General features: G+C 38.3%; 2 protein-coding genes across 4 annotated transcripts in view; one reads left to right on the top strand and one right to left on the bottom strand.

Moving 5' to 3' along the window:
• Positions 1-508: 508 nt before the first annotated feature.
• Positions 509-25,732, top strand: Saf-B (Scaffold attachment factor B). 3 transcript variants are annotated; one of them, XM_067785380.1, is made up of 9 exons: positions 509-722; positions 804-1,244; positions 3,173-3,197; positions 3,502-3,697; positions 5,493-5,539; positions 21,774-22,863; positions 23,376-23,540; positions 24,414-24,854; positions 24,907-25,732. In XM_067785380.1, the coding sequence occupies exons 1-9, from the start codon at positions 603-605 to the stop codon at positions 25,265-25,267; spliced, it is 2,886 nt and encodes a 961-aa protein (XP_067641481.1). In that variant the 5' UTR covers positions 509-602; the 3' UTR covers positions 25,268-25,732. The 3 variants fall into 3 exon arrangements, with proteins under 3 accessions (XP_067641481.1, XP_067641472.1, XP_067641464.1); XM_067785363.1 differs by having other exon boundaries at positions 510-722; positions 24,925-25,732; XM_067785371.1 differs by lacking the exons at positions 3,502-3,697; positions 5,493-5,539.
• Positions 25,525-25,961, bottom strand: part of niki (nimA-like kinase) — a 32,816-nt gene continuing 32,379 nt past the window's right edge. The window contains exon 16 of the mRNA XM_067785395.1: positions 25,525-25,945. Coding sequence (XP_067641496.1) covers positions 25,810-25,945 — 136 coding nt within the window. The 3' untranslated portion in view covers positions 25,525-25,809. The remainder of the gene's footprint in view (positions 25,946-25,961) is intronic.

Here is a 25,961-nt window from a genome sequence, read left to right as displayed (position 1 = left end):
GCGCCATCTGATATTGAAAAGTAGCCATCTCCCAAATTTTGTTCCAAGCAAAGCATAAGAAGAAGAATTTGACATTTGCTTTGGCTAAGGGTGTTGCCACATTTTGCAAGTGAAAAGTGAAATTATTTTTCCCACTGGTTGGTAAATTTTCTAACATTTTTCGCAAATATAAATTGCAATATAACAATCGGTTCCGACACAAAATATGTTAGCAAGTATTTTTGTTGTATAGGGAGAATGTTTATAACAGTGCTTCGCGAAATTTTGTATGTGAATCGGCAAGGCGTAATAAACTTCAATTGCCAAGTCTGAAGTTTCTCATAATTACAAACGCAACATCTTGGTTGATTATGGCGATATTATTGGAAAGCATAAACTTGTTTTAAACGCATCTGAACTCTTTCGCCATGACTACTTCCTGAATAATTCGGAGTGTTGAGGAACAGACCTCCCGGCATTCCCGATAGTGCTGCCAATTCAGGCTGTGTCATAATTTCAAAGCAACTCTGTGGTTATTGATTAAACGCCATTTTGATTTGCAGACTAATTTTCTGTGCGATAAAAATATAATTCTGGGAAAATTTGAGAAAATCAAGAAAATAATGCAAGATTCTGGCAAGAAATTGAGTGAACTGCGTGTTTATGATTTGAAGCAGGAGCTTGAGAAAAGAAAATTAGGAACTATTGGCACTAAAGCAGCTTTGCTGGAGCGGCTAGAGCAGGTAATAAATTTTCACGCGTGTTCGGCATGCAATTATGTTATACATACAGAAATTTACATATATTTTAAAATTTTTAATTAGGCGCTTAAACGTGAAGGTTTGGATCCAGTTAAATATCTTTTTAAATCCAATAAAAGCAGTCCTAAAAAACCTATGGATGTAAAGAAAGACGAGGAGAAGCCAGTTGAAAATATCAAAATTAAGGAGGAGCCTATTGATGAAGATGATTATTTGCCTGCTAACGCCGAAGAAGAAGCAGGTGACTATAATGAAAATGAGGAATTCGAAGGCGATGGGGACGACCAAGTAGACCAAGTGGGAGATGTTGATGATGAATGCGTCATAGTTGATGAGGAAGGAAATGATGAAGAAGCAAATGGAGAAGAAGAAAATCAACAGACGGTTGAAGAAAATAATCAGGAACCGGAAGGGGAGGGAGAAGAGGAAAATAACGGCGAGTCGAATGAAGAATCTATAAATTTGACAATAGGTGAAGAGGAGCAAAAGCTATTACATGACGAGGTATGCTTTGGAAGAATATATATATATGATCCATTTGTTTTCTTAGTTAAGAAGATATAAAAAAAAAGATGCGTTTTGGGCCTAGGACCACTAATGCGGAAGCAGTAATTGAAAATTTTATTTCTGTCAAAAGATATTTACAACAATTCGAAAAATGCTGAACCATTCCGAAACCGGATTGTTGCCATATTATTTTTTGGCAGAACACATTTCTGCATTGGGGGCCCTCGGCTGCGCGTTTTGACTCCTCTTTCGATACTGGGAAACTTTTAGCAGTTGTGAACGAAACAGAATAGAGTTATCAAAGCTAAAATTTCAAATAAAAAAAAAATGATTTCTAAACACATGCATGCAATATATCAAAGGCCGGCGATGACAAATGTATTTATTTTAAGAGGGTAATTCGCGCGGTTGTTGTTGTTGTTGTAGCGATAAGGTTCCTCCCCGAAGGCTTTGGGGAGTGTTATCGATGTGATGGTCCTTTGCCGGATACAGATCCGGTACGCTCCGGTAACACAGCATCATTAAAGTGCTAGCCCGACCTTCTTGGGAACGATTTATGTGGCCACGTTAAACCTTCAGGCCATCCCTCCCTCCCCATCACCAAGTTCCTTGAGGAGCTTGGGGTCGCCAGAGCCTCGTCTGCTAGTGAAACAGGATTCGCCGCGGATAGGTGAGGTTGACAATTGGGTTTGGAGAAGCTATATATTGCGCTGGCAACCTGAAGGGTTGCGCTACACAGCCCCTTGAATTCGCGCGGTAGTAGTGCAGAGTAGGGGCCCCACCCTAAAGTTGGGCCAAGATATTCGAGTGAGGTATCAAAAGACGCCTATTAATCTCGAGAACAATAATCCGAAGGGAATAAGAATAATTTTATCTCCTTCCGGAGATATTTACATTTGAAGTTGGCTGTTTTCATGCGGTTGTTTTTGTGTTGTACCCACAAAAAAAATTATGCATCACCGTGGCGGTAGCCACGGTTATACCACACCCCCGGACTTGGCATGGCGTAGCCCAGGCTTATTTTTTTATAAGCGCGGCCGAAGGCCGCCAACGCAGAAAGGTCTTCTGCGGAAAAATACTATGGATATCACCCTCGGTTACGGAAGTACTCGCGGGTCTTTTTTCGGTTTTTCGTTAATATCTTTTGAACGGGTAAAAAAAGTTAACTTAACTCCGATTTCGGATTCGAGATCCTGGATCCAGAACGCGTATTTTGATGCCTCTTCATATTTTTGCACGTTTATTAAGAGTGTCATGCTGTCGTATAGAATTATCTTCAGTTGAGGGAGAGGAGCTTAGGAATTTCGGGATCACTTCCGGAGTAAGTTATCATTTCCAGTCATCTTCAGGATTATTTCAAAACTATTTCGAGCCAGTTACAAGATCACTTCAGAAAAATTTCAGGACTCATTTGGAACAATTTCAGCATTAATACAAGCAACTTCTTTTCGCGCTGTCAAAGACTGCTTTAGAGTAGATAAAAAGAGTTTTATCTGGGGTCTGGGGCATCATAAGATCCCGTCGATTGTAGATTTACCAGGTCTAAAGCCGCCTAATCAGATCAATTACTATGGATTTCAGTCTTTCGCACAGTACGCTTGATAGAACCTTATACGCGATATTGAGCAGGCGTATCCCGCGGTAAATAGTGCGGTTAGCAGGATCCGTTTTTTGTAAATTGGGCAGAGCACACTTAAAAATGCCCTTATCCGACCATATTTTGCATAGTTCGCCTCTGTGTTTGAACAGCTCGGCGGGTAGTCCGTCACTACCTGACTAGCACCAAATATACACTTAAGAATATTTAAAAGTTTAAACACAAATTTTCAAGTCTTGTAATTTATATAAAAAATTTAAATTTACACAACCTTACTAAAACTAATTACATACATATTTTGACCACTTAATATAAAATTTATTTTCAGGCACCAGATGACAAGGAAAAAAGCAGTGAGTATAACTATAAAAGTAAACTAAAACGTCTTTATACATGTATGGAAAGATTCACTAATTTTATATAGCATCTATGTACATATACTCGTATTTTTGTTTTTAAATTTTAACTTACTTTGTGCAAGTCATGCAAACAGTTCTAACTGGTTCAAAAGCTTGTAGTGGTTCATAAATTTATTCTAAATGCATTGACGAAATGTATAATAAAATAAAAAAGACATCAAATCAATTTTGAATAATAATTTTAACAAAAAAAAACTATTTTCACCCATAAAACGCCATTATTTACCGGTTATTATAGCCGAAGCGGAAGGGACTGATCCTGGCATTAATTCGGCACAAAAGAATACCAAAACTGCAATAACTTTGAAGGACAACAGGGCATCCAAGAGTAGTTCCAATAGCAACAAAGATGAACGTAAAAGCAGCAAGGCGGAAGATGATAAATCAAAGAGAAAAGATGAGAAATCCAATGAAAAGAAAGACAAGGACGAAAGGTTCGTTGAATGCCAAATGTATATAATAATTAAGCAGCATAATTGAAAGACCTGATTTTCGACTGGAAAATGGAGACTTACTACAATCAACCGCTAACGCTGAATTAGTTTGTTGTTATACAATTTTTTTTATCAGCTATAGTGTTGATTATTTGTTGTTAATCAATGACGGCGATGCAAATTTGTAATGACAGTTATCCAAACAATCCAGATTTATAGCAAACAGAGAAGGGTCCATGCAGCGTATTTACCAAAAAAAAAAAAAAAAAAATACACTGATATTATGAGCACAACACTCACACACAACAACGGCCGCGATAGCAGCGGGCTAATGGGCCTAAAATACTAACTTGGTAAGGTATGCCTGTCGTAAGAAGTTATTTAAGTCACAAATCTGAAGGTTCGAGTGTGGAATAAATCGTTCTCGCGGCAGTTGGGCTAATACCAGAAGGTGCATGTACCGGAGCGTATCGGACACATAACCGACCAAGGACTGACGGTCGTCGTACCACTCCCTTAAACCTTCGTGTTTTTGCGGTTACAACAACAACAATAACGAGTGCAGCAAACCTTTTTTCAATTATAAAATTCGGCATAACTCGCCATATGCACATGCATGAACATTTGTCTTTAGTGGTGTGCAGCAAAATTAATTAACGTAGCTATATTACAACAACTTTTCAAGTAGATATATTCCGTGGAGGCAAATAACGCCTGTATTATTACTTAAAAAGAACAAGGCTGATATTTATGTGATCCATATTCTTATTTGTTATACTGGCTACGTGCAACAACAACGCAAACTGAGGACACAAGGCTATATGCTATTTCAATAAAATTTTTGCTGTAAAAATTTCGGGTATTCGTTTTTTACGGGCTACTTGATCTTGAGGGAGTATCAGCATGAATTGCTTCAGAATAGTCATGAACAGTTTTAGCTGTAATTCATTTATTACATAAGAGCTTGACTTGCCGTGAATACCTGAAAATAGATTTCAGCAATTGATTTAAAGCTTGCTTAGCAAAAGTTCAATACATTCTTCATCAAGTAATTTGAACGTGACTGGAACTATTGTACCTAATATTACTTATCAGCAATATCTATCGTAGGATTTGAACTTTTGTTCTGCATGTATGGCAGTTCGTATCGAAATTGTTTTCAACATTAAATCATTCAAACAGTTTCTGCAATTATATGTGGATTGAAGGAAAGTGCACTGCTTCAAAGACCATAGCATCAATAAAAGTGAAGTTGTGGTGTTTAAAGAGAACACATGTATGCAACACAACTCTCTATGAACCCGCCGTGATAAAACAGCACCGTTAGACGTTTTGAATTAAAATGTACGAGTGTATATGTCAGCTGATCAGGATTAAGCGCTGCTATACCCACAACAAGTAGCGTTGCAACAACAACAACAACAGTGTATATGTCAGCTGATCAGGATTAAGCGCTGCTAAACCCACAACAAGTAGCGTTCGTAGACACTAAAACAAAAAAGCACGATCAAAATACCATACTCTCAATAATATGCTCATAACTGATCGGACGTGAAGGGATATTGTAGTTGTACTTAGAAGAAAGTAATCACATAACTCTACAAATGATTTACACAAATCTCAACTTCTAACAGCTGATATAAAATTTGTATTTCAACAACTAATCTCGATTACGCGATATCAATTCTCAGATTTGAAGCTGTCAACGTTACTAATTTTATTTCTTTTTTAATATTTTTACGCTGAATTCATCTTGTATCAACCATCTAAACACAACTATTCAAATGAAATACAGTGAACATAAATCATCTTCAAACAAAACAGCACAAAAGGATGACAAAGGTAATTAATAACAGAAAAAATACAAGGTTAGAAAAAAAAACATCTACAGAAAGTGTTAAGCAAAAATCTACAATAATATAGGGTCTACATAGTTTATACATAGTTTATGCATTTTTGCATTTAGAATTTTATAAATGTCGATTTAGGGAAATGCTCAGCAAAGGGAATGTGAACTTGTGTTAATTTTAGTGATCAGTAATGGTAAACAACCGCAAAACACGGACCAGAAGAACTCCATAACTTATATTTTTTTGATTTCTTTAATTTTTTTATTATTTTAGTTTTAATTTTTTTTTAATCAACGAAAATATTTTTACATTATTTGCCAAGGAATGTAACATCGTGCAACATTATCATACCTAAACCCACCAAGAGAAACTTTCAAGGGAATGTTAAGCGCAATACAAAGCGTTTAAGCTTCACAGCTTCTCAGCTTCTACAACTCAACCTCACCTCCTCGGGGGGTAACCTGGATGGTTCCACATGAGCATACCAAATATCTGCGAGATCAAGGACCTAGGCTAGGGATTGTCGCCAAAACTTCAGGAAGTGTCTTTATGGTCAAAATAATAACGGAAAACTTTTGATACAATCAGAATTTTTGCTTTGTTCTAAATGAAAAAACTTCTAAATTTTCGATGTTGCTTTGACCGGGAGTTGAACTTAGGATCTTCGGTCTGGTAGGCGGAGCACGCTTCCACCACACCACGGCGGCCGCCATATGATTACTTGCACTTTCAAAATTTGGTGCTAGTTTTCGTATGACACGTTGAAAAGTTTTCTTTCTTTAAGAATATTGAAAACTCGTCACATTATTGCTTGTAGAAAAAAATCTTGTTAAAATGAAGTTTGACCCTTATTGGCAGTGTACGGGTCCCCCTCTAAACACTCCTCTAGAAGGTTCACAGCTACATATAGCTGATAATGCATCGGCTATGCTCACACCTACACCCCTCTCTGTGCCTATCCCACCTTCGTTTTCGTCAATTGTTTTGTCACCGTCCGCTGTCTGCAGTGACGCCAGGCTGTCTACTGTTGAAAATTCTGGCGCCGCTAATTAAAACAATTTCACCGCCGCCGATAAGTACATACTGTCGTCCCACATACTAGTAATGATGCCGTCGACACCTCAAGTACCTCTTATGCTGTAAATACCAATGATAAGCCTTCGACTGCTAATAACATTTCTGTTAACCTTAATGCTAAAGACATTACCAATAAAACTGCAAAAACTGCAAATGCCCACGCTGCTGCTGAACACATTGCCGCTGATAAAGTAAACATGAATGCTAAACCTACACCCTTGGCTCAAGTTCAAATTACTGCTGTTAATGATATAACAACCATTAATAATGACAATGCTGCTTCCAGCTCAACACAGGTGGTGATTCTACCTCCGCCGCTGTGCGTTTGCCAAATGTTGGCAATGCGCAACCGAGGCAGGTGACTGCCGTGCCGCCTCGCAGGACAATTTTTGTATCTCGTCTTCATTCTTCGCTTATGGAAAATGATATTATTAAGTATATAGAAGATAAGCTAGACCTTTCACAACCTATTAAAATAGGCGTTTATAAATTTAATTTTAGATATGATAGGGATATTTCATCATTTAAAATATCAGTGCCAGACGCTTATTTTGATAGAGTTCTTGAACATACATTCTGGCCGAAACATTCAGTTGTGCATTTGTTTACAAAAAAACCTAACGCCGCAGGAACTTCAAAAAACCCAAAAATCCCTGCGGAAACAGTGAAAAAATAACCATCACGTACCAAAATGTTCGTGGCCTAAGATCGAAATTAAGTACCTTTTATCTGAATAGTTTTATTTTTACTTCTCAAGTTATAGCTTTTACTGAAACCTGGTTAAAAGCTGATAATTTTAACTCTGAACTCTTTTCACGTAAATATGTAGTTTATCGGCGTGATCGTGAATCTAGAGCGGGTGGTGTCCTTATTGCTGTTGACTCGACGCTTCCATCTGAGTTGCTGCTATTGGACACCACAAATGACATTGAATTTATAGCAGTAAAGCTTGCCTTGCACAATTTTAGTTTGTTTATCTGCTGCTCGTATATACCGCCACAATCGGATATACACGTTTATACATGTCATAGCACTGTTATTTGTAGTTTGTACTCGCAATTGCGAGACAAAGACCGCCTAGTAGTTCTTGGTGATTTCAATTTATCATCAGTAAATTGGATCAATACCATCGACTCAAATTTTATGACTCCCACTACTCAGCACGAGTTTTTAAATAGCCTGCTAGATACATCTCTTCTCCAAATTAATAATGTTTTAAATTCCAAAAGGAAAATCTTAGACTTAGTTTTTACAGATGACTCTGCGGGTATTACTCTAACCCGAACTCCCCCATTATCCCTTCCTGAAGACCCTCTTCATCCTACGCTTGAGATAGTACTGGATGTTGTTCAACCTGTGATGCTCGATGTTTCTAAGCCCAATTCCCGACCCCGGTCGAGATGTTTTTCAAAGACGAATTTTAGTGAGCTCAATAATTTGATTTCTGCCCATGACTGGTCGAGTCTTTATGCGTGTACAGACGTTGAAACAGTGACTTCCTTGTTTTATAGTTCTCTTGATGCTTTGTTTGAAAGCTGTGTCCCCCTTCGTTATTCCAGTACCACCACGGGTAAACCACCTTGGTTCTCAAAGCAACTATTAAGACTTGATAATATTAAATCTAGACTCTATAAGCGTTTCAAAAGATCTGGTAAAGCTATTGATTTATCTAAATATTTAGTGGCGCGCTCCAATTTTCATCGTCTTAACCAGCAGTGTTATAAATGTTACTTATCATGTTGCAAATTCCAATTTACTAATAATCCGAAACGTTTCTACAGATTTGTTAATTCCAAAAGGAAAACTTCTGGTTTCCCATCTACTTTTATTTATGGGTGCAAAAACGCAAATTCTGATCACGAAATCGCAGATTTATTTGCTGAATTCTTTAAATCAACCTATTCATCCCAATGTGTCCAGTCTAATCTTTATCCATATTGCTTGGAAAGTTCTAATAATATTTTAAACCCATTTTATTGATAAAGATACTGTTCTTAATAAACTTCTTGCATTGAAACCGATATCTTCACCGGGTCCAGATGGTGTTCCTAGTTGTGTACTTAAGTACTGTGCTGTCAGCTTATCAGAGCCTATCTTTAAATTATTTAAACTGTCTCTGGAATCCGCATCATTCCCATCTATTTGGAAACAATCGTTTATTATACCTTTGCATAAAAAAGGTAGTAGGTCTAATATTGAGAACTACAGAGGCATAGCTAAGCTCTCAGCTATCCCTAAAACTTTTGAGCAGATAATTACATACCAGCTTCAATACTTGTGTAGCTCTTTAATATCGCCTTGCCAACATGGTTTTGTTCATCGGAGATCAACTACTACCAACTTGCTTGAATTTACGTCTTTTGTTATGAATGGTTTTTTAGTTTGCAAACAAACAGATGTAATTTACACCGACTTTAGTAAAGCATTTGACTCTGTTAATCACGAGCTCTTAGTTACCAAACTTGATCTTCTGGCTTTTCCAGCGCCTTTATTAAGTTGGATTTCAAGTTATCTTGAAAATAGGACTCAGCGAGTCTTCTTTAACAACAATCTTTCAAAGTCGTTTGATGTAACTTCTGGCGTGCCCCAGGGTAGCCATTTGGGTCCATTACTCTTTATCCTGTTCATTAACGACTTACCAAAGGTTATATTACATTCTAGAGTTTTTATGTATGCAGATGATGTAAAACTTTGTTACACATATCTGCCTTCGAACTTGTTCTGTTTTAATCAGCTTCAGGCCGATCTTGACTCATTTCAAAGCTGGTGTATTGCAAATTTACTTTTTTTGAATTACTCTAAATGTAAGCAAATGACTTCACCGTCTGAAGCCGGTCCTATCATCTTATACACTTAACGGCGACCCCTTGGAGCGGATATCTATTGTAACTGATCTAGGAGTTATTTTTGATCCGAAATTAAGTTTTACCACACATATTTCAACCGCTATAAACAAAGCAACTGGTGTATTAGGTTTTATCAAACGTTGGGCTAAAGAGTTTGATGACCCTTATTTCACAAAGATCCTTTATACCTCGCTGGTACGTCCTATTCTCGAGTACTGTTCATGTGTCTGGTCTCCGATCTATCAAATCCATGTTGATCGGATTGAGTCGGTCCAGAGACGGTTTTTAATTTTTGCATTACGAGGTCTCAACTGGGAATCAAGTACTCATCTTCCACCATACAGGAATAGACTTCTTCTAATTAATTTGCCATCTCTAGAGAATCGTAGAGTATTACTTGGCGTTATGTTCATTCACAAGCTCATCATTGGTGTGATTGACTCCCCTGACCTAATCAGTCAACTAAATTTTGCGGTTCCTGCTAGGGCGTCCAGACATTTTGTGCCTTTTCATTTACCTCTATGCCGGCAAAATTTTGCTAGAAACAGTCCCCTGCGCCATTGGTGCTCGCGGTACAATGATTTGTATAACTGCATTGGCTTTGAATGTTCGTTTGCTGCTTTACACACTGCTATACTCTTATGTTTAGCCTGATATTTTAATTTTATTTTTTCTTATACAATGCGATGTCAAATGTTTATAACATACAAATTTTCTATGTACCTTTTTTGAATTTTTTAATTTTAAGAATGGCTCAGTATTGTACATATATATCTGTCTATTACAATAATTAGTCGACCGCTTTGTGTTTGCGTCGACTTTAAATAAATAAATAAATAAATAAATAAATAAATAAATAAATAAATAAATACATATCACGAATTATGGACGTACGGGCTAGTATCTTAATGGTGCTTTGTTACCGGAACGTAGCGGATCTATCTCCGGAAAAGGACCTTCAACATCGATAACACTCCCCAAAACCTTCGGGGAGTGTTTTTGTCGTTAATACAATAACAACAACAACGATTTATGAAGTTAAAAAAATTCTGGAAATGTGCCCTCGGGTTTCAACGCTTACCTTATGAGTAGTTCCAAATATAAAAAAAAAATCAGCACCCTGCAGATTGAAGGCTTCCGTTCATTGATCTCACAATTCCAAATTACGATTCGAGTTATACGTTCACGTATAACACGATACCAAATAAGCAATTTTACGAATCGAGTATCTCGATCACGGAAGATACGATACGGGCCCTGGAAATAAAAGCCGGACAAATAAATAAAAGCCGGAGAAATAAATAAAAGCTCTCAATAATGTTTTTGCTTACTAATTTTTTTTTTACTCTGAGTAAAATTTCCGTAATATACAAATCCATTTTAAAACACTTTTCATTTTTTTTTTTAAACTAAAGACCAACGATTAAAATAATAAAATAACTGACCAATTTGTTAATAGTTTTGTCGCTAGGAGAGAGATGTGAAGTTTCTTTAAAATATACATACATGGGTCTAAAATTTCATGCAGATTTTTTAAAACTTCGAATTTTCAGATTTAATCGAAAACGTTTTTGAAATTATTTTACATATTGTAACGAATTTACCCAAATTCCGCTTATTTCAAACCTTCTGCAAACGTTCGAATCGCTAAATTGTCGAATAAATAACTCCAATATTCAGTAATGCAAAATGGTCTTTAATAGACTACTTTGAGAGTACTACACAATAACACTTTTACTTCACAACTAATTGCGTGTTTAAATCAAACTGATCACTGATTACTCAGCTTGAGCTGCTTTTATACTCTCCGTCACTTCATTCGCATATTTCTACTAAAGTGTAGACGTTTCGCCTTCTGCTGTATCTCCTGCTTGGTAATTGAGCTATGCGTGTGCATGTGTGAGAACCAACTTCCGCCGATGACTACATGTGTTTGTGAGTATCTCTTCGTTGCCTTGTATGTATGTGCGTAAATGATGATTGATTTGTTTACGTACATACGAGTGGCTGCTTCATGTTTTTTTATACTCAGTTGAGCAGAGCTCACAGAGTATATTAAGTTTGATTGGATAACGGTTGGTTGTACATATATAAAGGAATCGAGATAGATATAGACTTCCATATATCAAAATAATCAGGATCGAAAAAAAATTTGATTGAGCCATGTCCGTCCGTCCGTCCGTCCGTCCGTCCGTCCGTCCGTCCGTCCGTCCGTTAACACGATAACTTGAGTAAATTTTGAGGTATCTTGATGAAATTTGGTATATAGATTCCTGGGTACTCATCTCAGATCGCTATTTAAAATGAACGATATCGGACTATAACCACGCCCATTTTTTCGATATCGAAAATTTCGAAAAACCGAAAAAATGCGATAATTCATTGCCAAAGGCGGATAAAGCGATGAAACTTGGTAGGTGGGTTTATGTTATGACGTAGAATAGAAAATTAGTAAGATTTTGGACAATGGGCGTGGCACCGCCCACTTTTACAAGAAGGTAATTTAAAAGTTTTGCAAGCTGTAATTTGGCAGTCGTTGAAGATATCATGATAAAATTTGGCAGGAACGTTACCACTATTACTATATATGTGCTAAATAAAAATTAGCAAAATTGGATGAAGAACACGCCCACTTTTAAAAAAAATTTTTTTTTAAATTCAAATTTTAACAAAAAATTTAATATCCTTACTGTATATAAGTATATTAAGTCAGAATTCAACTCCAGTAATGATATGATGCAACAAAATACAAAAATAAAAGAAAATTTCAAAATGGGCGTGGCTCCGCCCATTTTCATTTAGTTTGTCTAGAATACTTTTAATGCCATAAGTCGAACAAAAATTTACCAATCCTTCTTAAATTTGGTAGAGGCATAGACTCTATGACGGTAACTGTTTTCTGTGAAAATGGGCGAAATCGGTGCAAGACACGCCCAGTTTTTATACACAGTCCACCGTCTGGCCTTCCTCTCGGCCGTTAACACAATAACTTGAGCAAAAACCGATATATCTTTACTAAACTTAGTCCACGCACTTATCTGAACTCACTTTATATTGGTATAAAAAATGGCCGAAATCCGACCATAACCACGCCCACTTTATCGATATCGAAAATTACGAAAAATGAAAAAAATGGCATAATTCTATACCAAACACGAAAAAAGGGATGAAACATGGTAATTGGATTGGTTTATTGACGCAAAATATAACTTTGGAAAAAACTTTGTAAAATGGGTGTGACACCTACCATATTAAGTAGAAGAAAATGAAAAAGTTCTACAAGGCGAAATCAACAGCGTTTGGAATCTGGGCAGTTATACTGTTAGTGGTATTGCATATATAAATAAATTAGCAGTACCCGACAGATGATTTTCTGGATCACCTGGTCCACATTTTGGTCAATATCGCGAAAACGCCTTCACATATACTTCTAAGGACCACTCGCTTTTAAAACCCTCATTAATACCTTTAATTTGATATCCATATCGTACAAACACATTCTAGAGTCACCCCTGGCCCACCCTAATGGCGATATCTCGAAAAGGCGTCAACCTATAGACCTAATGCCCACACCGTCTTAAAATGCTCAGTAACACCTTTTGTTATTTACCCATATCGTACAAACATTCTAGAGTCACCCCTGGCCCACCCTAATGGCGATATCTCAAAAAGGCGTCCACCTATAGACCTAATGCCCACTCCCTCTTAAAATGCTCAGTAACACCTTTCGTTTGATACCCATATCGTACAAACATTCTAGAGTCACCCCTGGCCCACCCTAATGGCGATATCTCGAAAAGGCGTCCACCTATAGACCTAATGCCAACTCCCTCCTAAAATGCTCAGTAACACCTTTCGTATGATACCAATATCGTACAAAGATTCTAGAGTCACCCCTGGCCCACCCTAATGGCGATATCTCGAGAAGGTGTCCACCTATAGACCTAATGCCCACTCCCTCTTAAAATGCTCAGTAACACCTTTCGTTTGATACCCATATCGTACAAAGATTCTAGAGTCACCCTTGGTCCACCTTTATGGCGATATCTCGAAAAGGCGTCCACCTATAGACCTAAGGATTACTCCCTTTTAAAATACTCATTACCACCTTTCATTTGATACCCATATCGTACAAACACATTCTAGAGTCACCCTGGCCCACCCTAATGGCGATATCTCGAAAAGGCGTCCACTTATAGACCTAATGCCCACTCCCTCTTAAAATGCTCAGTAACACCCTTCGTTTGATACCCATATCGTACAAACATTCTAGAGTCACCCCTGGCCCACCCTAATGGCGATATCTCGAAAAGGCGTCCACTTATAGACCTAATGCCCACTCCCTCTTAAAATGCTCAGTAACACCCTTCGTTTGATACCCATATCGTACAAACATTCTAGAGTCACCCCTGGCCCACCCTAATGGCGATATCTCGAAAAGGCGTCCACCTATAGACCTAATGCCCACTCCCTCTTAAAGTGCTCAGGAACACCTTTCGTTTGATACCCATATCGTACAAACACATTCTAGAGTCACCCCTGGCCCACCCTAATGGCGATATCTCGAAAAGGCGTCCACCTATAGACCTAATGCCCACTCCTTCTTAAAATGCTCAGTAACACCTTTCGTTTGATACCCATATCGTACAAAGATTCTAGAGTCACCCTTGGTCCACCGTTATGGCGATATCTCGAAAAGGCGTTCACCTATAGAACTAAGGATTACTCCCTTTTAAAATACTCATTACCACCTTTCATTTGATACCCGTATCGTACAAACACATTCTAGAGTTACCCTGGCCCACCCTAATGGCGATATCTCGAAAAGGCGTCCACTTATAGACCTAATGCCCACTCCCTCTTAAAATGCTCAGTAACACCCTTCGTTTGATACCCATATCGTACAAACATTCTAGAGTCACCCCTGGCCCACCCTAATGGCGATATCTCGAAAAGGCGTCCACCTATAGACCTAATGCCCACTCCCTCTTAAAGTGCTCAGTAACACCTTTCGTTTGATACCCATATCGTACAAACACATTCTAGAGTCACCCTGGCCCACCCTAATGGCGATATCTCGAAAAGGCGTCCACTTATAGACCTAATGTCCACTCCCTCTTAAAATGCTCAGTAACACCCTTCGTTTGATACCCATATCGTACAAACATTCTAGAGTCACCCCTGGCCCACCCTAATGGCGATATCTCGAAAAGGCGTCCACCTATAGACCTAATGCCCACTCCCTCTTAAAGTGCTCAGTAACACCTTTCGTTTGATACCCATATCGTACAAACATATTCTAGAGTCACCCCTGGCCCACCCTAATGGCGATATCTCGAAAAGGCGTCCACCTATAGACCTAATGCCCACTCCCTCTTAAAGTGCTCAGTAACACCCTTCGTTTGATACCCATATCGTACAAACGTTCTAGAGTCACCCCTGGCCCACCCTAATGGCGATATCTCGAAAAGGCGTCCACTTATAGACCTAATGCCCACTCCCTCTTAAAATGCTCAGTAACACCCTTCGTTTGATACCCATATCGTACAAACATTCTAGAGTCACCCCTGGCCCACCCTAATGGCGATATCTCGAAAAGGCGTCCACTTATAGACCTAATGCTCACTCCCTCTTAAAATGCTCAGTAACACCCTTCGTTTGATACCCATATCGTACAAACGTTCTAGAGTCACCCCTGGCCCACCCTAATGGCGATATCTCGAAAAGGCGTCCACTTATAGACCTAATGCCCACTCCCTCTTAAAATGCTCAGTAACACCCTTCGTTTGATACCCATATCGTACAAACATTCTAGAGTCACCCCTGGCCCACCCTAATGGCGATATCTCGAAAAGGCGTCCACCTATAGACCTAATGCCCACTCCCTCTTAAAGTGCTCAGTAACACCTTTCGTTTGATACCCATATCGTACAAACATATTCTAGAGTCACCCCTGGCCCACCCTAATGGCGATATCTCGAAAAGGCGTCCACCTATAGACCTAATGCCCACTCCCTCTTAAAGTGCTCAGTAACACCCTTCGTTTGATACCCATATCGTACAAACGTTCTAGAGTCACCCCTGGCCCACCCTAATGGCGATATCTCGAAAAGGCGTCCACTTATAGACCTAATGCCCACTCCCTCTTAAAATGCTCAGTAACACCCTTCGTTTGATACCCATATCGTACAAACATTCTAGAGTCACCCCTGGCCCACCCTAATGGCGATATCTCGAAAAGGCGTCCACTTATAGACCTAATGCTCACTCCCTCTTAAAATGCTCAGTAACACCCTTCGTTTGATACCCATATCGTACAAACATTCTAGAGTCACCCCTGGTCCACCTTTATGGCGATTTCGCGAAAAGGCGTTCACCTATAGAACTAAAGCCCATTCCCTTTTAAAATACTCATTACCACCTTTCATTTGATACCCATATCGTACAAACACATTCTAGAGTCACCCTGGCCCACCCTAATGGCGATATCTCGAAAAGGCGTCCACTTATAGACCTAATGCCCACTCCCTCTTAAAATGCTCAGTAACACCCTTCGTTTGATACCCATATCGTACAAACATTCTAGAGTCACCCCTGGCCCACCCTAATGGCGATATCTCGAAAAGGCGTCCACTTATAGACCTAATGCTCACTCCCTCTTAAAATGCTCAGTAACACCCTTCGTTTGATACCCATATCGTACAAACATTCTAGAGTCACCCCTGGTCCACCTTTATGGCGATTTCGCGAAAAGGCGTTCACCTATAGAACTAAAGCCCATTCCCTTTTAAAATACTCATTACGACCTTTCATTTGATACCCATATCGTACAAACACATTCTAGAGTCACCCCTGGCCCACCTTAATGGCGATATCTCGAAAAGGCGTCCACCGATAGACCTAAGGCCCGCTCCCTCTTAAAATGCTCAGTAACACCTTTCATTTGATACCCATATCGTACAAACAAATTCTTGAGTCAGCCCTGGTCCACTTTTATGGCGACATCCCTAAATGGCGTCCATCCATAGATCTATGGCCTACTCTCTCTTAAATACTCTTTAATACCTTCCATTTGATACACATGTCATACAACCACATTCCAGGGTTACCCTAGGTTCATTTTCCTACATGGTGATTTTCCTTATTTTGTCTCCATAGCTCTCAACTGAGTATGTAATGTTCGGTCACACCCGAACTTAGCCTTCCTTACTTGTTTTTTATTGTTGCGTGATTATTTTATTAGTGATGCTAACATTCGTCACAATATGTATAATCCTTTTTACGGTTTATTAAAGTTTTATTTCTAAAATTATCCAAAATAAAATTGGTAAATAACTGCTATTTTCGTCTTCACAGCTGTTTATTAAGACTGCTGGGCATATCAGCTTCTATTTCGAAAACTTCATAAGTAATATCATCAATCAAATGAAACTTGACAAGAATGGCGATCCGAGGATTTTTAGGTCGAGCTTGTTCAATTTGGGCGACCATTGCCCGAGGAGGGGACTGGCACAGTGTAGATCTTTAACAGTTTTTGTGCCAATATCTAATATCTTAAGAAAGATGTTCTTATATTCGAATCCAAAAATTTCCACTTAACAACTGGTGTCAATAGTCTCATTCACGTAATAGCAGTAAATAGCTGCCCAGGGTAAAATCTCTGAATATTTTCAAAGTTGTTGTTAAATCTGTTTTCGTCCAGCATCAAACTAACTTTCCCTCTTTTTTTGATGCTTCTAAGTAGTAATGTTGTTTTTTACAATTTGCCACAGTCTGCAGCTGGAAGAAAGATTTGAAATAATAAGGACAATTGTTCCCTTCATAACTCAAATATGATCTGAACATCGGTTATACCGATTTCACACGAGAGGGTTAATGAAATAATTAGTCAAGTTTTCTACATTAAAGCTCTTATTGAACTCAATCTTCCGTACAAAATTAAAATTCATAATAATCTCATTGTATTTGTATTTGTATTTATTAGGCAATTCATCCCAGCACAACAATTTGGCAAAAATTATTTTATAGTGCTAGTCGGTAGAGATATACGCCGCCGATAAACGCCGCCGCCGCCGATTTGGGTCGTCGCGGCGGCGGCGGCGTCCGGCACGTTACTATATTTTCTACTCGTTTAAGACTGTTTAGGCCATTTATTGTTCATGTCGAAAATTTGTCGGATATGGTCGAAAATGGTATCAGGGGATGCGCATCACTGCCAGTTATAAGAAACTAATTGCGAAATTTAACTCTTTCTAACTGTTCAAAAGTTTTTAAAAAAACAGGCGCTTTCGATGTCTGCTTAACACCGCCTTTGCATCCCCCAATTCACCAAGTTATTAAAACAAAACACCAAAAGAAAAGTTATATAATAAATTTATATGCTCAGTTTGCATATTTTTTTTTTCAAGAAATTAATAATGAATAATGAATTCAAATAAAATGACGTAAGGCGAACATGTGTTCAAATTGTTCTCAGGTTGTTAAAAAAAGCAAATTACCCAAAAAAGATGCCGATTTTTTAAAGAATTTTATCCAGGATCCTTGTAAAATTTGAATTATATAGATGCGCCGAGGATTATACGATTTTCACCCATGAGTTACGCAATGACATCCACTTAGACTGCTTATGATTTCGAGGGCGGCATCCATGGCCGAATAGTCACTCCCTAACGTTTCAAGGTGTTTCTCTGTTGTGGCTAGGCAGCATAGCGGGACAAAAACATCCGTTATAAAGTCTTCGGAGCTACACCTAGAGCTTCTAGGAAAGTGACGTCGACGAAGGTATGAGTTCGAAGTCGCAGTCCTATAGCTTCTGTGCTGGCATATGGTGTGAGGGCAGGGGGCGTGGTAGCGACTGGTGGTCGGGATTGCTACTGTTCGCACATCAGGAATTGTAGCTCTTAAACACAGCCGAAAAACTGGAGCGCCATGTGCCACGAGAGTCCTGAGTATTATACCATTAATAGCAACCATAACTCGCCTTTGTGCGTGACCGCCAAGGAACCACAAATGATTTAAAGAAATTGTGTTTGCGACGATTATTAGAAGTTAACCCCAGGTGAAACTACGCTTTGCACCAGATATACAGACAAAAGTGTGACCATTTTATGTACATATCTCCATTTCTCTTCAGCAGACGCAGCAGTACCAATTCCAAATACCGGGGTTAGGTTGGAAGCCTCTCTGGAGTAAGTGAACGAGGGACAATCTCTCCGCAAAGAGCTACTCCTGAAAATTTTTTAACGATCTGCGAGATTTTGGGGCAAAAACGTAGGATCTTTCCGAAATGGCCAAAATGTTAATTTCCTTAAATACATACAAACAAAACCTTTCCTAAGTATTTTTTTTTTTAAATAGAAAAATGAAGAAAAGTAAGAACACCGGCGTACGTCGGCGCCCCGCTCACGTCGCCGCCGCCGGTATATAATAGAGCGTACGCCGCCGCCGCCGATAAAGTGATCGGCGTAAACCTCTACAAGTAGGTAAAAGGCATAAAATAGGAACAATTTAAACTTGAAACTTAAACCTAATGACTATGGCTAAGAAAAGGTTACAATAAATAATCTATTTAATAAATAATAAATAAATAAATAAACGAATGATAGAGTAAATTTGCTTAGAAGAAATCAGTATTTAATTGTCTAGGTTATTATAGAAACTTGTTAATTCTTTAATGAAGAGCAGAGCATTGCTTATAAGCCTAAGTCTAGTCATTGCTTTATTGAATGCCTTATGGAGTACAAAATCTAGTACGCTATGCTTGATGGGTCATATTTTATTGTCAATGTAACAAATGGCTATCAAAAATTAATTATTTTCAATTAAAAAATACAAATAAATGCAAGGCGCGACAACATCCTTAAAGATTTTAGGTCGAGCTTTTCTCCAATTTGCGTCGTTCTCGTTTTAATTTTTCCTACAAATTAGCGGGACAGGACCTACATGTTTTATGCCGACTCCGAACGGCATCTGCAAGGCAGATGCATTTTTACCGAGAAGCTTTTAATGGCAGAAATACACTCGGGAGTGTTTGCCATATCACTGCCGAGGGGCGAGCCCGCTTAGAATTTTTTTTTTAAATAATTAAAAAAATTGTTTCTAAATTTTCGCTGTTGTGCTTTGACCACGAGTTGAACCCACGATCTTCGGTGAGCCAGGCGGAGCACGCTACTACCACACCACGGCGGCCGCCGTTTTCAATATTTTACGAAAAATAGAAAAACAAAAATATTAAAATTTTCGAAGCAAAAGATAAATATGGCTATTTCAAAAATAAGACACATATTTGGTTAGGTGGAACATCTATATTAGTTGGGAATGCATTTTATTTTGATTGCCTTTATAGTTAAGGAGGAAACGGCTGATACCCATTTTAACTACTTTTTGTAAAACGGTAATATTTTTTGGGGCTGAGTTATTCCATTCCACGTGAATTGTTGCACAATTTAGCATTCAAAACTGAAATCGAGTTAATTACACAATTTTGCTACCTAATTTATGGAATTACCAGCGTACTGGCTCAACATCGATAGCGCGCGAACCCCAATCTTAAAGATAAATACCCTGAACTCGCAGAAGAGGAAAGCTTCTCCCTATGGAGACGACGCAAGTCACTCTAGCTCAACTTCGATCTGAATACTGTACCAGGTTGAACTCTTACCTATTCAGAATCAACCGCGAAATACATAATGTATGCCCTGCTTGCAATGTGTCTCCATATGACACCAACCATCTTTTTAATTGCAATGTGTATCAACGCCTCTAACACCTTCCTCACTGTGGTCCGCCCATGTTGAAACTGCAAGTTTCCTTGACCAGCCGTTAGAGGATATTGATGGCAATATTTGTGAGTGGTCGCAGCTGTTGAATGGGCTGAAGCACTGCTACAACAACAACAAAATCGAGAGCTTATTATTTGCTGCATGAACGGAGAATTTTTCATTAATTTAATACCATGCCACGTAAACGAGTTATCAACTTCACGGCAGTAGAAGAAGTAGTACTTAACCACCATATAATTTCCCAACGGAGTCATATGCTAATACAAGATGATTCCTTTCGACGTATTGTGGGAGAAATTCGGAGTTTTATTTAAACAATTACATATCAGAATGCTAAGACTAAAATTATTGATGAAGGACATGCGGAATAGGTTTCCCAGTTTCGGTTAGATATTATTATAAGCAATTATAGACAAATGGAGCTTGGCAATACACAAAACAAAAACCTTTAATCCGATTGTGCACCCATAGGATACCGACGGTATAAGTCGAGTGTTGACATCATTTCGTATCCCTTTCAAATAAGTGCCGTAATTGGAGTTCTATCACCATACTGTCCTAGAAGAACAATATCTGCGCCATATGTTTTAAATATGTATGTTATAAGAGACTAAATTCCCAACATCAACTTATACTTAACCCGACAAGGAAATACTGGCATTATGGTGACATTTAGGAAATTTAAGTTCTTTATTGACCGACCAGTTTAACCTAACCTATCTAGAGAAGGCTGGAAAATAGCTAACTAGTTGAAGCGATGAAATCTGACTACATTGCGCCAAAGCGGGGCACTTTGAAAACCTTCGAATAATATATTTGTAGTAACAACAACACAACAACTGAATATACCAAAACGGAACCAATCCATCTATCACCCATTTCGAAACTGCACGTTAGAGGACATTGATGACAATTTGTGATGGGTCGCACCTATTGGATGGGGCGAAGCACTGCTACAACAACAACAACTATCTTCAGATGATCCCGGTTACAAATCACAGCACGTTGTTCCAGCTTAGCAGCGTTAAGCACAACAAGTCGAACTTATTTAGCACTCAACATCACATCGTTCCACATTTTTCTTGTTATTGTACGGTTATAACAACAACATCAGTTTTATCTACTTCGGAAGTGCTCCTGTTGAAGACACGAATTAAATGTTTGATAAGCCAGCCCCTATTGACTCGAACAATTGTTATATGCGCACATATTTATGTATTTAGTGATGTCATTTACATTGTAAATTCACATTTTCTTTGCTGAGTAATATTTATGCACGTATGTAAGACCCCGATGCAGTAAATTTAAATTTTTTAACCATACTGCTTGTCTCGTATAGGAATTTTATATATTGAGTTATGGCATTTAACCATTTTATTGTTTAGTGTCATACTCTTACAAGAGGAACAATATGAATTTCAAAAAATATATAAATGAAAACTTAAACAGTTTCGAAATATAATTTGTATAATTAAATCTGTCCCCACGATAACATCCACTATTATTTGTATGGAAATTACAGAGAAGTCTTCAAGCAATAGCGCCGCGAAATCATCATCGGCCGCAACAAACAAGGCAGCACCTTCACGCAACCTCTGGGTATCCGGACTGTCATCTTTAACACGAGCTAGCGATCTCAAAACAATATTTTCCAAATATGGAAAGGTAATTGGCGCTAAAGTTGTTACCAACACACGAACTCCAGGTACACGTTGTTATGGCTATGTAACAATGTCATCGTCGTCGGATGCTAGTCGTTGCATTGAACAGTTGCATCACACTGAACTTCACGGGCGGATAATATCTGTTGAGCGCACAAAGAATGAAATCGGCGGCACCTCGGCAAACGTTACAACCAAAGCACGTACAGAGGTCACCAAAAAAGATGACGAGAAAAAGTCTCGTGATGCAAGTTCCAAAACTCGAGATGATAGACGCAAAACTAATGACAGCGCTAAGAAGGACGAAACATCATCAAAAAAATCCGAGAACGAGAAGGATAAGCAGCGCGATGCAGACAAAGATAAAGACTCCTCTAATACAAAGGAAAAAGACTCCAACCAAAAGGACAAAGATACTAATACAAAGGACAAAGACACACATCACAAAGACGATAAGGAGAAGGAGAAAGAAAAGGATAAAGGCAAAGACAAGGAGAAGAGTGTGACCAGTAATCGTGATAAGCGCGCTATATCAAAGGATGGTCCCAGGGGGGATCGCAATAATCGGCCACAACGTCCAAATCGTAGCCGTTCGAACGAACGTAGTCGTAATCTTCGAAATCTGCGCGATCAACGCCAGAGAGAGCGTGAACGTGAGCTGCGTTTAAGAAGAGAACGAGAGTATATACAGTTACGAGAAGAGCGTGAGCGGCAGCGTTTGCGTGAGCGTGAACGTGAATTACGTGAGGAAGAACGTCGTCGGCGTGAAATACGTGACCGGCAGCGTCAGGAAGAAGCACGTTTGGCAGAAGAGCGTCGTAAGTTGGCACAGGAACGTGAACGTTTGGAGAAAGAAAAAGCTGAGCTATTACGTTTGGAGCGTGAACGTCAGAAACTTGAACGGGAGAAAATCGAACTGGAGCGTCTCGAATTGAAACGCCAACAAATGAAGTATGAACGCGTTCCTACGCATTCGTTTATCACAATTATATACACATATATTGTTAGAAGTTATAGAAATTCCATACATATATATGTATACACATCGTTTGCACTACCACCACACACGATGCGCATAATCCTCAACAAATAGATTTTATTGCAATCATTCGCTTACATTGGCGTGCTTTACATCACTCAGGCAATCATCCATTTATCTTATGTGTGGGAATCTCTGATGAGTGCAACGTGTTGGATGGTGTACCTACAAAATGTGTTTACATTAAACAAAAAAAAAAAATAAATGTTTGTGTTTATATGCATACATTTTTAAAAAGTGTATGTATTTTGTTTTGTTGCAAATAAAACGCTTACGTACGTTTTGCGTAAGCATGGTGATGAAATATTATCCATAAAATGGATTCAACGTTCATGCCATTTAGGAATTGAAATAATTGTATACATTTGTTTACTAATATATATATATTTTTATTTTTACCAATGAATCGACTTATGGCTTAAAGGATTATACAATCACGAGAGGACCCACTCAAAAGGATAAATAAGCGAGCTACTGACGAACGATACTCAGACATAACAGATCGCAAGCGCGCATCAGGAAATGACTCACGTTTTGAGGCGCCACCAGCACCGCGTTTCGATGCAAGTTTATTGCCACCATCAAGAAGGTACACATTTGAATCACTTATCTTCCTATTTGTTATTGTTCAGTTAAGCATATATACTTAAAAGGGTTTGTGGATAGAAAAATGTATTAAGGAACCTGAAATCTTTCTGCCCTACACAAATAATAAAATTTTTTCTAACATTTATTACATTATATAATGAATAATAATAGCAAAAAAAAAAAAAAATGAAGCAAAAACGTCTCACAGACAAATATCCAAAACATACTTCTAGGTTGGTACGTGAAACCCCCAACGATTTAGGGGTCTTATAATATACCCGCGGCACGTATGCCTGTTATAAGAGGAGACTAAAATACCCAAAAGGGGTTGTGTATCGCAACCCTTTCAAGACCCAATCGTTAACCACACCTACCCGAGACGAATCCTGCTTTGTTGCGGCTCTGGCGACCCCAAGTTCCTCATGGAACTAGGGGGTGGGGAGCGTGATGGCCTAGAAGGTTCAGTGTGGTTATATTGAATCGTTACCGAGATTATCCGGCTTCTAACTTAAGGCAAAAGGGCATATCAAAATCGATAACACTCCCAAAAACCTTCGGCGGTTTAATTTTTCAAAACTGCTTTTAAATAAATTTACCAAAAAAGAGCAGAAAATATCATTGCTGGAGGAGAAGCTCTTAGATTTGTATGCCAGCTCTGCCAGAGTTGTATTAGTGTAAAATTATAGTGATTATGGTTGTTATAATTATTATATGCATTGCCTAGTCCGAATTATTTTTAAAGTTTCACTATAGTGTGTTCAATTATTTTGGTATTGGGCTGAATATTTGTATTAAAACAACTACTCTTAATATTGAAGTTTGATATGGAAGACTTTTAATAAAATACGTAAATTGTTATTTGTCATCTCCATAGCTATGATAAAAAACGTGACGATTATAGCAGTTCATCAACTAAGCGTGGCGGTATTGATGATTTTTCATCTTCATCCAAACGCATGGATTACTCAAGTGCAGCTACTAAACGTTCAGCGTTAGATGACTTTTCAGTTGTACCAAATAAACGAAGCACAGATGATTATGGTGGAAAGCGTAGCAGTGATTATATATCGTCATCATCAGCATCCAAACGTATGCTAGACGAGTATGGCGCTAGTAAATCTTCACGTGATGATTATAAGCGTGAAGTCGAAATTCGACATGTACCGGCTGTAGGCAATAACAACAGCTCATCATTTCATACAAATCGTGATCTAAATACAAACGTACATAAATCGAATAGTGGTCGTTATGGTGATACAGATCGTTCTTCGGGAAATTATCGTCGTGGTGGAGGTGGTGGCATGGATGATATTAGGTAATATATTGCACTTTTTTTTTAACTTGACTTGATTTATCTAATTATTTAGTATAATTTGTCACATCAGATCATCAGCATCTAATAACAAACGGTATGACAATTCTAACGGTTATGGCAACTCTAATAATAGTGGAAATATGTGGGGATCGTCTAGTCATATGGGTGGCATTTCCGGTGGAGCTAGTGGTGGTGTCAAATCGTATACCGGCAATGGTATGTCCAGCTTGCACAGCACCTCAGCATGGCAGAAACCAGTAGAGGATAATAGCTGGCGTAATATGGGATCTACGCAAGATCGCTTCGATCGCACGTACAATGAACGTTCGAATAGTGGTTATGCAGCTGGGGGCATGTTTGGAGGCGGTAGTGGTGGAGGCGGACGTTATGGCGGTCAAATGTCACGCTATTAAAATTTCATTTCACATTTCGCTTTACAAGAATGCACTATAAAATACGATTTTTAATTATCAGTTTAAATATTTTTAAATATTGAACTAAAGAAAACCAGCAACACTGACATGCTTTAATCAATGTTTGAAGTTAATTTTAAATATTTGCAACACATCTCTAGTAGATGCGAATAAGATAAGGTGATAGGTACTAAACATTTAGTATTGTTTTTATTGCTTTATATTGTCATGATCATTTGCAGTGATGATGGGACAGAACAAAATGTTCATGTAAATCTTGTCTATGCATAAGAAGATAAGTATGATCATAGTACTCTTTAGTCATTTGAAAAGCAGTTTTCTTATATATTCTAATTGCTTGATTTGTTTTCATCGTAATTTCAAATATTTCTTTATATATAAACATATACTGTGTGTATTGTTTTAATGTTTGAATAAAAAATAAAGAACTTAAATGCATAAAAATGAAGATGTCTCAAAATAATTTAGTTTGTTATTGATGTTAGAGAAAATCACAAATTCTCTAGTAATGCTTCAGAACTTTATTGAATATCTCCCAAACAAGATATTAGCGGTGTTGTTGTGTCTACCAGAACCAATACACTGTGCGCTAACAGATAAATGTTATTTACCTCAATATAATAACCCTTCTTGCATTGTTCTTTGGATGCATATAAACTGCAAAACAAAAGCA

This window comes from Eurosta solidaginis, chromosome 1 (genome assembly GCF_040869045.1).
Source record: "Eurosta solidaginis isolate ZX-2024a chromosome 1, ASM4086904v1, whole genome shotgun sequence".
Classification (NCBI taxonomy): domain Eukaryota; kingdom Metazoa; phylum Arthropoda; class Insecta; order Diptera; family Tephritidae; genus Eurosta; species Eurosta solidaginis.
The sequence above is the reverse complement of the archived record's forward strand: the minus strand, read 5'-3'. Positions and strand labels throughout refer to the sequence as shown.